Genomic DNA, 15,123 nt, shown 5'->3' with positions numbered 1-15,123 from the left:
CATTGGGTCTCCAAGAGCCAATCTCCCTGCCTTTGGTCTTGATCTTGATCCTGCTTTCAACCTGCCACAGTGTTGTTCACTGTAGCTAAGCACTGCTGTCACTTCCACACCATACCTCTGACTTCCTGCTCTGACGCTGTTAACGGTTTGCCACAGTCCCAAGCCTGGTCATTGGCCACTTGCTGTTAAATGTGGCTGGGTTGCACTGTGGCCCTTCATCCAGGAGGAAAAGAGGCAGCCCCTTACATGCCCCCAGTTGTCCAAGTACTTTGAGCCATACCAACAGGGAACCAGAGGCCGCTGCCCCGCAGGTAGCTGTTGAGTGCTTTGTGGGTCACCCCAGGCTCCACAGCCACAGTGAAGTCCTCCGTGTTCAGCTGCAAGATGCGATCCATCCGGGTCAGGTTAAAACACACACCGCCCTGGCATGGAGGATGGACCAAAAATTAGAAATCTGTTCATGGAGTTCCCCTAGTGTCTGCTAAGACCTGATAGGCAGTGGGAATCTCCAGTGCTCAAGCCAGCAAGGGAGTCCAGGCTGGGGTTCCCCTGCTCTGTACCCAGGGATAAGTGGCCAAGGATGCCCTAACATTGTAGGGAGACAGAGTAACCCAGCATTGGCTCCTGAGGTACCACCTGGGTAAAAGAGATGACAAAGGAGAGCCTGCACTTGGCCATTGGAGGAGTGGACTTTGGCTATACCCAGCTAGTTGCATGTGACCTGGGGGTGGGGGAAGAAACAGCCAGCAAGAGTTTCCCCATGGATGGAGCCTTCATCAGTGCCAGCAGCAAAGCTCCTCTGGGCATCAGCTCCAAGAAGGTGGCAGAGCCTCTCAAGGAGGGACATGGTTCTGCTTCATACTACCAAATTCCCTCAACCACCATGGACTTCCTTACTCAGCATGGAAGCAGGTCCTGCACCAACAGATGCTGTGAGTTTTCAGCAATTCCTTAAAAAGCCCTGAAGTCTGCCTTGGGTCAACTGGATTGGGGGCAAGCCTCACAGACACCTCAGAACAGCTCTCACAAGGTCTCAGATCTGAGACAGCTCAGGAAAAGCACCCTGAAGAGCAGAACTTCTGTAGACCAGGAGCTGTTCTCCTGCCTGTGAGGACAAGTCAGGCCAGCCTGGGAGGAATCTGCCTGCCCAGTGCCAGTTAAGCAGAGGCTGGGTTTTCTCACAGAACAGCTGTTTGCTTTAGTGAGCACAGCACCTATGCTGGGAGCCACAGCCACTAGGTCACTGCATCCAGGCCACCAGGCATTGGGTAGAGAGACTCTGGGCTCGGCACTCAGCTGGATGAATCCGCACAAACAGGGCTCACTGGACCTACACTGGTTACACCCATTTCAACAGTGACACTGATTTACACTAGCTGGAAACTTGATTTACCAACTGGGTGGGGAGATGCTGCCATGTCAGGCCAAGAGACTGGCTCCATTATTCATGTGGAGCCTCCACGGCACAAGCGTCATATCTGATGGGAGTTGATGGGGCAGATGTGACCTCCTTGGTGAGCTCCCTCCTAAGCACACCAAGCTCTGTACAGCTCATTATGAATTTGGCCTCCTAGCACCTATGGCCAATAGATGGGACACAGAGGCCGAATGATTCAATATCACCGAGGGTGGCAGTGCCAGAAAGAATGGCAGACCCCTGGAGTCCTGGCTCCCCCACCTGTACTTCCATAGACTTCATAGACATTAGGGCTGGAAGGGACCCTGGAAGATCATCGAGTCGAGCCCCCCGCCCATGGGGCAGGAAGTCAGCTGGGGTCATAGGATCCCAGCAAGAGAAGCACGCAGTTTGCTCTTGAAGGTGTTCAATGTAGGTGCTTGAACCACCTCCGATGGCAGGCTGTTCCAGCCCGTGGGGGCTCGGACGGGAAAGAAATTCTTCCTGATGTCCAACCTGAAACGGTCTCGCAGTAGTTTATGACCGTTCGACCTCGTCGTCCCCTGGGGTGCTCTGGTGAACAAACAATCCCCCAGATACTGGTGGTCACCCTGATAAACTTATAGGTGGCCATCCACTCAGCTGGAAGGAGGGCTGAGCTCCAAATAAGATCCTCTGACCACCAAGCTCAGTCAAACCCTCTTCCCCAAACCCTGTCAGTCACTCCGTACCCTGACTGCGCTCACGCCGCCTTCCAGTCCTGTGCCAGTGCCAAAGGGGATTATGGGAACACCCTGGCTGTAGCACATCGCAGCCAGCTTGCTGACCTGCTCCACATCCTGGGGCCAGACCACTGCATCTGGTGGGCTGCACCTGCAGACAGGGAGGAGCCCTATTTAAAGCCAACTGCCCAGGGGATTCCCAAGTACCACATGGCTGCGCTGAAGCACAGCTCACAGGGCACTGACATCTACCCAGCCTGGCCCCTACATGTGAGTACAAGAGCTTCATGGGCCCATGCAGGGAGAAAGGACAGATAGTGATACAGCAGCACATTGGATGGCTCCAGGGTTGGGGGTGGACATATGTGGCCTTTGGGTCTAAAAGCTGCTGCCCTAGAACTGACACTATTGGCTAAGAGAGAGGGTACATGTGATGGAGAAAGGAGAGTTGTACTGGCCTTATTCACTCCAGCCCCAGGGAGCAGTGATGACCCAGTTGTTATTCATGCTCTGGCCACAAGGTGTCACTGCTGCCCCAACAATGGGTAGTTCTGACCCTTGGAGGCCACAGGCTGGGAGCCACTTAACTCATGCCAGGTCCAGAGCAAAGAGACTGCTCTCCCTATGTACCGCACACTCCTGCTGGGATCCATAGACCCAGCTCTGCCCCACCTCTTCACACAGCCCTCTGCCACTGGAGCTCACCCATGATGAGTCCTCCCTATGTGCACGGCAGCAGTGCCTACAGGCCATGACCCTCCATCAGGCTCAGCACTGGATATAGGACAGCCCTCCTCAGGGTGTGATCAGGTTTGGGGTGTGAGCCTCTCCCAGACTTAGGACATCTCCCCAAGGGTCAGGGTGCCCAGGCTGGCAAGGGTTGGTAAAGTAGCAGAGGTGACTCTAAAGGCACATGGGCGGCTCAGGAACTGGGTAAGGTGATCAGCTCTGAGCCTGCCTGCTCTGTTAATGGAGCATCCTGGGATACCTGTGCATGGATTCATCCCTCCCATGCTGCTCACGAACAGCCAGAGATGTGGACACATTTGAGCTTCCTGCCACTGCTTTCAACGCCTCCATGAAGTCCTTTGTCAGCTGCCCCTGTGGGGAGGTAAAAAGGCATTGTGTTAACAGTGCCTGCCATACTCCTCAGGGAGGAGGACAGAGAGCCTTCACAATGGGCAGAGGAAGTAGCAGGAGAGGGGAAGTGTCCCACCATATCCAACTGCCTGCAGTGTTCATCAGTCTTCCACAGAAACACCCCCACATACAGCTCCTGGTTGATGGACTAGCTGGGTGTGCAGCGTACAGCAGGGCCAAGAGGTCCTTCAGTCACCTTCTGTTAGTAACCATCAGCCAGAACCGCCCCCTCCAAGCCAATCTGGCACTGTGCACAGATGGCAGGCCCAGCAGGCCCAGGAACACTGGAGAGCAATACCATCTACCCTTTGACTCTACAGCACTCCTATGGACAACAGCCCCCGGGGAAGAATTGCATTAAAGTACCCCTACCTAGTGGCACTTTCTCCGTCGCTATATACTTGTCTATGTAGTGGCGAGTGGGTGGGTATATCTACACAGCAATATGAAAGAGGCAGTGAGGCATGTGCTAGCACACTTGTGCTGTTTTCTGGCTAGTATTGATAATAGCAGCAAAGACATAGGCTGTATCATGTGCTAGCAATGAGAATACATGCTTTCTAATGACCTTGTCTATGTCTTGTATGCTATGACATGCTGAAGCCTATGATTCTCTGTCCCTTGAAAAAATACTGCCATATGCCATTAAGAAATCCACTTCAAAGCACCTAGAAAGTAACAAGGCAATAAAGAACAGCCCATGGAGCTGTGTTATCTGGCCAACAGGTCTCCCCACAGGTCCAAAAATTTGGCAGCAGTGGAGTGGTGGCTGTGTTAATTGCCACTCCCCTGATGCCAAATTTCTGGACCCATAGCAAGACCTGTGGTCTGGATGAAGTAGCCTTGCGTGCTAGTGCACCCCAGTGCACAGCTGGATCTGGTGCATGGGGATGAGCCCTTGCATACCCAGATATGATGTGTGGGTCAGTGCATGATTTAAGCCTGCGGACTGACCACGTGCACAGGACCTGGCCTGGAGACCCGAAAGGTTGAGCACCACTGGTGAAGACAGTCATGCTTAAGCAACCTAATTTCCTTCTATGACAAAATGATGAGTTTTCTGGATGGTGGGAAAACAGTGGGTGCCATTCAACTTTTGTAAGGAGGGTGCATAACTGTTTGTACCATTGTGCTCAGTGAATAGTCATCAATGGCACCATGTTTATGAGCCATTTTACAGTGGGAAGAGGTATCAAATGAGGTTCCTTAGGGCAGTGGTCTACAAACTTTTTTGGTCGCGCACCACTATCAGTAAAAAAATTTTGAGCATGCATCCCCAATATATGTATATTTATATAAATATACATCTAAGTAGAAGTTCTAATATTTTCTTCCCGCACCCCAGGGGATCGTCTTGAACACCCCCTGGGATGCGTGCACTCCACTTTGGAGACCACTGCCTTAGGGGTCTGTCCTGGGTCCTGTGCTGTTTAATATCTGCATTAATGACTTAAAGGAAAGACTTGAGTATGCACTTCACAAATTTGCAAATGATATTGTTGGGCGGAGTTGCAGACACTTTGGAGGACAGGATTATGATTCAGGATGACCTTGATAAACTGGAGAAATGGTCTGAAATAAATCAGCTTAATTTTAGTAAGAACAAGTGCAAACAATTGCACTTAGAATGGAACAACTGAAGGCACAAATGCAAGAGGGGGAACAATTGGCTAGGCTGCAGTACTGCAGAAAAGGATCTGGGGACTGCAGAGGACTGCACACTGACTATGAGTCAACAGTGTGATAGTGCAAAAAAGAAGGCATTACTGTAGATTCTTCTTTATTACACATCAATTATTTGCATATTTTAGTTGCTATCTATTCAATTACATTTTCCCAGTTGATTTGCATGTTGGCTTTTTGCATATTTCAGTTTATTGCATAAACTGGGACCAGACAAAGCAAGCCAAGGATAAGTTAATTGGCTAATGCAAAGATTGGCCAGCATCTGGAAAGAGATTTCTCATAGCAAGTGACAATTTATTATGTTTTAGATTATTAAATATTTTTGTAAGGTAGTCAACTGACTTTTTGCTGTCTCAAATTAATAATTACATTTATCTTTTTTGAGGTCGTTAGCCACCGTACTGGCAACATTCGCTCAGCAGCACCTTTAAGAAAAACAGAACTTATTTTTTACATGTGGGATTTTCTTTTCATTATTCATACACATACTTGGCTCAAATATAAAGGCAGAATGGGGCATAACATCTGGATGAACAGCAGTTGCTATCATTTTTCAATTTATTTGCCAACAAGTTCTAAGAGCTAACAAAAAACGTGGGGTAGAGTAACCTGAAGTGTAGCACTGCAGTACTTGGAATTACGCTACCTGTTTCCAGTCTTTTTTTTTTTCATTTTTGGCAATTGAACTTATTAGCATAGTTTGATAAGTAGCATAATTCTGTTGGAAAGAAAAACTGTGCCATAGAAATGGGATTCTCCTGTACCACACTGGACTATATTCGCAGGTGTATTTATGCAAGTCACAGAAAGTGATTCTTCCACTTTATTCAGGACGCAACTGATATACTCTGTCCAGTTTTGGGCACCACACTTCAAGAAAGATATGAACACACTGAAAAGAGTCCAGAGGAGAGCAGTATACATAGTGAGAGGTCCAGGCAACATGACACGAGGAAAGGCTGGAAGAACCAGGACTTTTAGTCTGAGGAAGAGAAGCCTGACGGGGGATTAGATAGCCTACAAAAAAAGGTTGGTTATAAAGCGAACAAGAAGCAATGGTCTTAAATTGTAACAAGGAAAATGTAGGTTGTGTATTAGAAATGACCTTCTAATCATGGGCCTGGCTGAGAACTAACGAGGTTCAGTAGAGGCTGCAGAATCTCGTCATTTTCTGTTTGTAAGGGCAGGTCAGACAAATACTTGGCTGGGATGGTTTAGGTAGGATGACCCTATCTTCAGCAGAGGTTGGACTAGGTGATGTCCTGAAGTCACTTGTGGCCCTATTTTCCCATGATCCTGTAACTCTGCTGTGGTTACGTGGGCTACCTAGACCAAACTAGCCTAAGTGTGCTGGCATGTGCTCCACTCACACCCTCTGTGTGCTGTGCAGACCTCCTCTCTGATGTTTATCTTAAGTTATTGGCACCAGGAATCTCAGACTCCTTTTACCTCCTTTCAGCATCTGCTGTCAGCTTCCTCCTCAGCCAAACAATGGATCATGGAAAGAAAATTTAAAGGATTATCACGACTTCTTGAAATTATCTGAGGAGACCACTTCGCTGTGCCATGACTCCCCTGTGAACACCAAGTGCCCAGCCCCTGGGGAGCTGGGAAGTGCAGGATATCTACAAGCTGCAAGACCTTGAAGGTGTGCTGCAAAGTATGAGGCAGGAGCAGAATTAGGGTTCAGGTTCAACCCAAGAGGTTGACAAGACTAGCCTCACAACCTCTCCTGGAACAGACGGGTTCCTCTTGTGGCAGAAAGCATGTATTGGACATATAGGTCAGTGATTCTCACCCAGTGTCTCATGGCACCATGGGGTGCTACCATATCCTTTGAAGGCTGCCATGGATCTGACAGCACTGACTCAGGCTTGTTCCTGACCCCCTCTGCAAGGACGTAAGCACTGCAATATATAAATTAGTTTTGGAAACCGGGTGCTACTCTATTCACAAAAGATATGGAGGGGTGCTTTGAATCCAGAGAGAGGTGCCTCGAGTCCAATGAGCTTGAGAACCACTGATACATGTCATTGTCACCAGCAGGCAGTCTAGCTGCCTACCTCCCGGTCTAGCTCCATCAGCAGGCAGTCTAGGCCCCACATCTGGCTGCCTAGGTCCTGGTGTGTGTAGTGATAGGACCTATAATTTAGAGAGGCTCCCTAACAGGAGACTGAGGAAGTTGGAAACTGGGAGATGGCCCCCTAAATAGGTTACTTATTTAGCTAGAGGATCTGCAGAGGTTTCCTCCTGCGCCACAAATAAAGTTCATTGTGTAGCACTCCTCATTCACATGTGCTTGTGTTTACCAAACACAGTGAGCATAAATAAGCCTTTTTCTTTTCATTAGCACAAATTAAAGTCAAAAGATAAAACTTTGCAGTTGTTGCGCATTTATGCCAAGTTTGACTCTGCAAACTGTCTACACTTACAAAAAGCTGCTCCTTGCCCAGCAGAGCTGCCTCCTCTCCTGTGTATAACAGAGACCAAGTTTACTCATCAAAATATGAAATTTCTGCTTTTCAAGTGGGCCCTGCAGGGCCAGACCAGTGACAGGGTGGAAACAGGAGTTAGACTTCTTCCCTGTTGGTCCCACGTGTGGCAAGAAGAGCCTTTGTTGCTGCTGATTATATCTGAGAAGGGGAGAACTTAGCTGGATGCTCTGAACCTCAGGGGAACCTGAAGGACTAAGCAGGGGGAAAGAGCAGCCTTTGGGTTGTAAGTAAAACTCAGCTGCCCAGGAGACACGGAGGGTTTACTATACTGCAGTGACGGTGCCTCCTGGCAAGCTGTTCCTACGCACACCACAGCCCTGTGCACCAAACCCAGAAGTGCCCAGTGAAGCCAGGCCAGTGATGTCCCCAGTAGCTGCTGGAGACCGAGGGCTCAAGAGCAACTACAGAGGTACATCCTGGAACAGCCTCCTGGAGTGCTCCTGGGTTTGGAGCGTGTGAGTGGGACTGAGGTGCAGGAAGAGCTCAGGAACAGCTTAGCCAGGGCACCACCTGCCATGGTGTAGACCAGGGGCCAGCAACCTTTACCAAGTCATGGGTCAGAACAAGCTGGCTGTGCTCCGATGCAGGCTGGGTGGCTTTGACAGTGTATCAGCAGCAGGGACCTTGCCTATGCCGATGCTGGAGCCACACAGCTGGGAACTGCACCCATGCTTCTGCCACTGCCCCCAGCCCCCTGCTCTGCCACTTCCAGCTGGTGGGGAGCTGTGGAGGGCAGGGAAGCTGGGAGCAGAGTCATCACTGCTGCTGCTGCTTCTTCCTGGCCCCCCACCCGCACCTCCCAGCTGCAGTGCAGCTCTTCATCCGCTAGACCCTGCGCCTGCACTGCAGCCAGGAGCAGGGGCTGAGGAAAGTGGTGTTGATATGGACTCAGCTCCCAGGTGCCTGACCCTAGCACAGCTCCTTGCTGCTTGGTCCCAACATGGCCAAAGGCACCTTCCAGTTCTGCAGGATGCATCAAGTGGTTCCATGAGCCACTGGCATAGACATACTGAAAGACACCCAGCAGGGAGCCACCAGGTCCTACCTTTAGCAAGACTCTCAAAGCAGAGAGTCTGGTAACTCTGGTAAGTCAGTGATCAGCCCCAGATACCCCGAGGAAGATATCAGCATACGTTTAATGCCTGCGGCTTTATTTCTCATGCTGCCTTTTGATGGCTAATTTCATCCCATGGAACAGTGACCTATTTTTGTTTGGTGTAACCTAGAGACAGAGCATGACATCTGTAATTGGTACACATCCTGGAAAGAATGTCCCTTTTGGCTCCTGTGAGTCCCTTAGTGTTTACAGAAATGACTGTCAGTGCCAGCCCTCTAAACGGCCCATGGCTGTGATGCAGCAGGCCAACCTGTTGTGAGTTAGAGGTTTGCATTACATACATTTGAAATTGTTAGTGACAAGGAGGAAGACCTTGCTGCAGCAACAGTAAGAGCCTTCACTTGAGCACAACTCTGGCCTATGAAAAAAGACATGAGAAGAGGAAGACGAATGTCTGCTGGAGCTGACTCTGCCTACTGTCCGTCTCAGGTGCTGGCCTTTGGCAGTGACTTTCCCTTGTATCCCTACTGACAGCTGCTGCCACAGTTTGGCTTCAGCTTGTTTTGGGGCTTGATTTCCTTCACCTCCCTCCATGGAAACAGACCAGATGTTCATTACCAAAGTTTCTACCTCTCTAACCAAACCGTTGCAGGGCAGGGCCAGACATCCTTCATGTGCTACCACGCTGCAAACCAGCTTGAGACATATAACAGCCGCCCCCAGATGAAATGGGGATAACTCCCAAGCGCTTCACAACACTGCTTGAGCTGGGAGGCAGCTGGATGTCTGTGTGCTCCTGAAGCATCACAGATTAAATATGTCTTAAGAAAAGGTGAAGCTTGAAGTGTTTTGTGTCTGTCTGTCCCTGTTCTGCCCAAGGCAAAAGCATCTCTTGCGCTGGTGACTGATTGGATGGGGCAGGATTCGGGGATGCAACTCAGCAGCACAGACCACAGCTGCATGGTGCCCGGCTTGGGCCGGATGAGGGGCTGTCACCAGAGGACTAGCTGTCTGTGAAACGGAGCACAGGCCGTGCCTAGGTAGACAGACAGCATGTGGCAGGGGGAGACTACAGGTCCCAGCATGCAATGCCGCTCAGCCAGGACTGCAAGGGAGGCTGCTGGGAGCCCCGCAGGTGGGACCTAATGTGTCCCCAACCTAACTCCACCCAGCGGGACTACAGGGCAGTAGCAATGCCCATGCCTCAGCACGGTGCCAGGGCGCAGGGGGTGAAGTCTGGCCCTGCAGGACTGCTGCACAAATCACCCTGGATTCTCCCCAGCAACAGAGGGGTCTGCGTGGCAGCTGCTCCCTTCCAAAGGTCATCGCAAGGCCACGTCAGGAAGGGAAATCTGGGCCTCCAGGGACAGTGGAGGCCCCTGACCACAGCTCCCACCCTTACCTGTGCTCTCAGGCAGTAGCTTCTCTGGCAGCTGAAAATCCTCATTGCTCCTTGCAGTTTCTGCAGTGGCATGGCTGAGAGCAGACAGGATGGTGGGTGCCTTCTGGCTTAGTGGGGCAGCAGCCACCCAGCCGTCGGGGGCAGAGCAGCACAGCTCAAGGCAGGGGAGGAAGGGCAGGGCCCGGCGCAATGGAGCAGGGCCCAGAGCTGTGTGGGCTGCGGCTGCCCTGCAGCTCCCAGCTGCTGCTGCTACCCAAAGTGAAAGCAGCCTCTGGACTGGCCTAGCATCTTGGCTGGGGACTCCCCTTAATACCCAGCCCCTCCTTAAGGTGGAACTGATTATTAAGGTGGAATTGCGAAGCCAACCTGCAGAGGGGGTTTCAGGCTTTCTGGGTCCATTGCAATGGGCAGAGAGGGCTGGATGATTAGGAATATGCTGCTGATTTCAGGAGGGACCCTTGAGCAGTGGTGAGAGCTCTGGGGGTGTGGCTGTGGCACTGGTTTGCATTAGCTAGGTTGTGATAGTGCTCACCCTGGTGCTACACTAGGCCGCCGCTGTCACAGAGTCACAGAAGTTTAGGGCTGGATGGGACCTCGTGAGATTGTCAGGTCCAGTCCCCCTGCTCGGGCCAGGAAAGACTGCTGGTGTCAAATAACCCCAGCAAGGTGTGCATCCCGTCTCCTTTTGAACTCTCAAGGTACCTGGTGCCAGCCTCCATGAGCTCGTGCCTTCTGGGAAAGACAGCCACCCTTTGGGGACCCCCAAGGATTTGGGGAATGTGTGATGAAGCTCCCCCAGCTCTCGGTGCATAAGCAGGATGCCACAGGGGGTCTGTGCTTCTGCCTGAATCCTCCCCCCCCACACTGATCAGCAGTGTCCTAAAGCAAGAGCACAGAGCAGCTGAGGCCAGGCTCTGAGGTGTCCTTTATTGACTGTTCACATGGGAGCCACTGCCAACATTAATTGCGCTGCCAGCATTAATTGGCTGCTATGATCTCATTGATCCAGGGCCTGAGCTTGGAGACACGGGTGTAAACACCAGGGCTGGAGGGGGAGCAGGTATTGCTTCCCCAAGAGACGATCCCCACCAGGGTCCAGATGCCATCCTTCTGGCACACCAGGGGGCCACCAGAGTCACCCTGCAAGAGAAACAGCAGCAGGAGGTTGGGGTGGGGGAGCCTTCAATCCTGTGAAACAAATCATCAAGGATCTGCCCACCACCCCTCGCTCTTCAACAGAAAAAAGCTGCAGGGAGTGAGTATGTGCTTTCACAGATGGATCAGTATATCCAAGAGAGTGAGTGCAGGGCCCACAGGCAGGGATGAGGAGGGGTGGATGGAGAGGAGCATGGCTACTCTGCAGTGGGACTAGTGCAGTAGTAGACGCAGGCATGGGATCATAGGAAGGTAGGACTGGAAGGTACCTCATCAGGGCATCTAATCCAGTCTCCTGCTTAGGGCAGGATTGTCCTGGCCTAAACCTCCTGGCTAAACTGTCTGTCCAAGCTGCTTTGAAAATGTCCAAGAATAGAGAGTTCACAACTCCTCTAGGTAGTCTTTCCAAATGCTTGACCACCCTCATAGTCGGAAAATTCTTCCTAATCTCCAACCTAAATTTCCACTGTTGCACTTTGAAGCCAGTGCTCTTAGTCCTGTCCCGTGCAGTCACAGACCAAAGGCTGTTTCCATCCTCTTTATAATTTCCCTGCAGGTATTTGAAACTGCTATCAATCTTGTCTTCTTCAGGCTAAATAACCCTACTTCTTCCAGCCTCTCCTCATAAGTCATGCTTCACAGGCCCCTAGCCATTTTTGTCACTCTGCTAGACTCATTCCAATCTGTCCACATCTCTTTTGAAGTCTGGGCACAGCACTCCAGGTGAGGCCTCATTGGTGCTGAAAAGAGTAGAAGACTCACTTCTCCTGATTTACAAGTGACACTCCTATTAATATAATCCAGTGTTGGCTTTTTTTCAGCAAAAGCATGCTGTTGGCTCCTATTCAGTCTTTATCTGCAGTGCTGCAGCTCAGGCAATATATATTTGTGGGTCCAGTTATTTAATCCCAAGTGCAGAAATGTAATGAATTTCATCTGACTGATTGCAGATCACTTCTCCAGTCTATCCAGGTCATTCTGGATTCTAGTCCTACCCCTCAGAGTGTCTGTGACTCCACCCATCTTGGTGTCACCTGCTAATCTGCTTAGTTTGCACTCAGTCCTGTCATCCAAATGACTAGATGGGGTGATGGAGACAGTGGAAGGAAGAGCTGGAGCAAGGAAATGACTAGAAGGCGAGCATCCTCAGGGTACTGGGGCTTCCTGGGCAGATGGAGAGCCTAGAGGTAGGGTAAAGGAGGGCTGGGTGGAGGGATGGGTACCATGCAGGAGGAGGCTCCCTCGGCACCTGCGCAGACCATGCAATCTTTGATCCTGTAGCTCCAGTATGACTTGCACTGTACTTTAGTCAGGAGTGGAAGGGCCACCTGCTGCAGCTTGTCAGGGGTCTTCTGAGCTGCAAAACATGGCAAGGAACAGGGAAAGCATTCAGCAGAACAGTGCACAGACCCCCAGGTCCTTGGGCATGCATTCCTGGTACTTTCTAGCCCAGCAGACCCAGAACAGGACGGAGCTACCTTGGAGCCTCAGGTCCTCACGGTCTGCACAGGGGGAAAAACAGGCTGGGGCTCCAACAGGAGGGACCGTGGAATACACAGGACTTGGGGTGCCAGTTTTGGTCCCCTTAGCTGGTCCACTGTGTTCCCAAAGAATGAGTCGAGGTGGAGGAGTTGAGAAGAGGGGCAAGGGCTGAGTTAGTGGGGGCAGCTGGCTGGAAGTATCACCCAGCTGGGCCCCGAATGCTCTCAGGTGGTGGGGGTTGTGAGCAGCAGAAGTAGCCTGCATGCTCAGAGACCTCACCATTGGGGTTGGTCAGGCCCCACCCTGTGGTGACACAGGTTATGCCTCCAGAGAAGTGTTCAGTGGCTTTAGGCAGGCACACAGGAGACACACGGGCCGTCATTTTGGCTGGAGTGGCCAGTTTCAGCAGAGTGATGTCATCTCTGAGTGTGAGCATGTTGAAATTGCGGTTCTTGAAAACCTGTCAGAGAAACAGAGCAACACTGAGACCTGGTGGTATCCAGGAGATCCCACATTGATCAGGGACCACTGCACAGGACCCTCACAGACCAGGTCATACCCCAACAGACCCACAGAGACCAGGGATGACGTCTCCAGGACCCACAGAGACTAATTCCACCAACACAGGACTCAAGCAGAGGACACGGCTCCCCCAGCAGGAGCCCAGGGTGACCAGGTCCACTCACAGCAAGACCCACGGAGGCCAGTTCTACCACTGCTGAGAGCCCAGGGAGACCATGTCCTTTCCCCCATGGGAACCACAGTGCTCTTACTGTGCACTCTCTACACATTCAGATGGGGTGTGATGGGCATGCAAGGCTCTGTCCATGTGGCAAAGCGGGTATATCCCAGGCTCCCCTCAGTGACAGAGGATGATGCTCTAGCCTGGCCCCATGGAGAGGGGTGGGATCCTGGGCAGCCTCAGGGTGGGGACAGCACAGGGCCAGCCACCTACCTGGGCAATTTTCAGGACTTGCACATCCTCTTCTAGAAAGCCCAGGTCAAATGCACCCAGCACCACACGGTCAGTTGTCCTGAAGAGGGGGAAGCACAGGGAAGTCACACAGGAGACAGGAAGTGCACCTTTCCTCCCACTGCCCTGAGCTTTTCATAGAGGCTCTGCAGAGTGGTTCTTAGCCAGTCAAACTCTGGCATAGCTACTGGGGAGCCTCTATGCAAGGATGGAGGCAGGGCATTGACAGAGCAGCAGGCATCAACCACAAATGGATCTTGTGAAGCAGCCCCTGTGGCAGGAACCTAGTGCCCTGCTGCAGCTCATCCAGCCCAGCGCAGTTCCCTGAGAAGATCCAGACTTTCATGCAGTTTCAATCCAACCAGATTATCTCCAGTCCTCCCTGTCTCATTCTATGTCCCCAGTGACTCCACTGTGCAGGAGGGCAAAAGCAGGGCACCTACTTGACCCCACAGTGGGCTGCAGTCACCACCCAGTCTTCACTGATCAGGGAGCCGCCACAGAAATGGAACCCAGTGTTATCCTGTGATGGGGAGAGGAGACAATGAACAACCTCGGCCGTGGGGTAGGCACGCGCCAGGGACACCCCTTCCTCTGGATCCAATCCTGCCAGCAGGGCACAACCCAGCCTGGCTCCTACAGAGATGCTTTTCCAGACTTTTTCCCCATTACAAAGACCCCCACACTGTCCCAAAAGCCCTGCAGGTGAGCACAGACATTGAGTCACAGGGTCTGAGCCAGCATCCTTTGAGCTCAGCAAAAGCCTTTTCCCCAGTTTCACGTAGCTGTGAGCACAGTAGTTCACCTGATGGGAACAAGCTTACAGCCAGCTTTGCCCATAGTGCTCCACTGCTGGGCAAACCCCTCTGGCACATGTTGGGGCACTCTACCCAAAGATCCCAGGAGGAAGCCTCCTCTTCCAGAAAATACCTGAGCTCCACTGGCTACCCTGGCACAGGAAGACCCAGTAACCTGCACTTAGCTGGGAACCTGCAGCTGCCAGCTCTGAGCGGGTGGGACCACCTGCATGGAGCACCACGCCCTGCCCTCTGCTCAGCAGCGCCCTGCTCTTTCAAAGTTGGGCCCCTCCTGGGTTTGTGCCCCATCTGGGCACAAGGGGCTGTTGGGCTCTCACCTGCAGGGAGACTTGCCAGGGCCAGGAACCAGGAATCGCCTCCTCACCATTCACAATCCGGGCATAGCCACTGATGATTGGCTGAATGGCAGGGGTGCCGCAGCCTGGAGAGACAGTAAGGGTGTTCATAGAGTCATAGATTGTAAGGCTGGAAGGGACCTTGGAAGATCATTGGGTCTGCCCCCCTGCACCAAGCAGGAAAGATAACTGGAGATCAGGTGACCCCAGCAAGGTGACTGTCTAGTGTCCTCTTGAAGGTTTCCAGGATACGTGATTGTACCACCCATGGGCAACTGGTGCCTCCCGAGTCTGGGGAGGCACCAGATTGCCGACCGGGGGGGTGAGTCCCCCGGAGGCCGATCGCTTAGTCCAGAACCACCAGCAGTGAAACTGGCAAAACCAGAAGTGCACTTCTGTCGGCACCTCCGGTTTCATGACTGGCGCTTCCAGGGGGTGCACGGCCAATCTCAGGGGGTGCAC

The 15,123-nt window shown here is 52.0% G+C and overlaps 2 protein-coding genes across 5 annotated transcripts in view; both read right to left on the bottom strand.

Annotated features, from left to right (window-relative positions):
- LDHD (lactate dehydrogenase D) overlaps window positions 1-10,170 on the bottom strand; it is a 21,786-nt gene extending 11,616 nt beyond the window's left edge. For 3 of the 4 annotated variants that reach the window (XM_019505799.1, XM_019505801.1, XM_019505800.1), the window contains exons 1-4: window positions 9,899-10,170; window positions 3,107-3,219; window positions 2,128-2,269; window positions 281-422 (exon numbers count right to left, since the gene is read on the bottom strand). In XM_019505799.1, coding sequence (XP_019361344.1) covers window positions 281-422; window positions 2,128-2,269; window positions 3,107-3,219; window positions 9,899-9,970 — 469 coding nt within the window. In that variant the 5' untranslated portion in view covers window positions 9,971-10,170. The remainder of the gene's footprint in view (window positions 1-280; window positions 423-2,127; window positions 2,270-3,106; window positions 3,220-9,898) is intronic. The other variant, XM_019505798.1, reaches the window with a different exon arrangement.
- Window positions 10,171-10,876: 706 nt separating this feature from the next.
- The window catches only part of LOC109289489 (chymotrypsinogen 2-like), a 12,115-nt gene continuing 7,868 nt past the window's right edge, over window positions 10,877-15,123 (bottom strand). The window contains exons 2-7 of the mRNA XM_019505524.1: window positions 14,644-14,747; window positions 13,952-14,031; window positions 13,491-13,569; window positions 12,815-12,995; window positions 12,277-12,410; window positions 10,877-11,038 (exon numbers count right to left, since the gene is read on the bottom strand). Coding sequence (XP_019361069.1) covers window positions 10,877-11,038; window positions 12,277-12,410; window positions 12,815-12,995; window positions 13,491-13,569; window positions 13,952-14,031; window positions 14,644-14,747 — 740 coding nt within the window. The remainder of the gene's footprint in view (window positions 11,039-12,276; window positions 12,411-12,814; window positions 12,996-13,490; window positions 13,570-13,951; window positions 14,032-14,643; window positions 14,748-15,123) is intronic.

This window comes from Gavialis gangeticus, unplaced genomic scaffold (genome assembly GCF_001723915.1).
Source record: "Gavialis gangeticus isolate Ggan-Ray unplaced genomic scaffold, GavGan_comp1, whole genome shotgun sequence".
Lineage (NCBI taxonomy): Eukaryota > Metazoa > Chordata > Crocodylia > Gavialidae > Gavialis > Gavialis gangeticus.
This window is presented reverse-complemented; position numbering and strand designations above follow the sequence as displayed.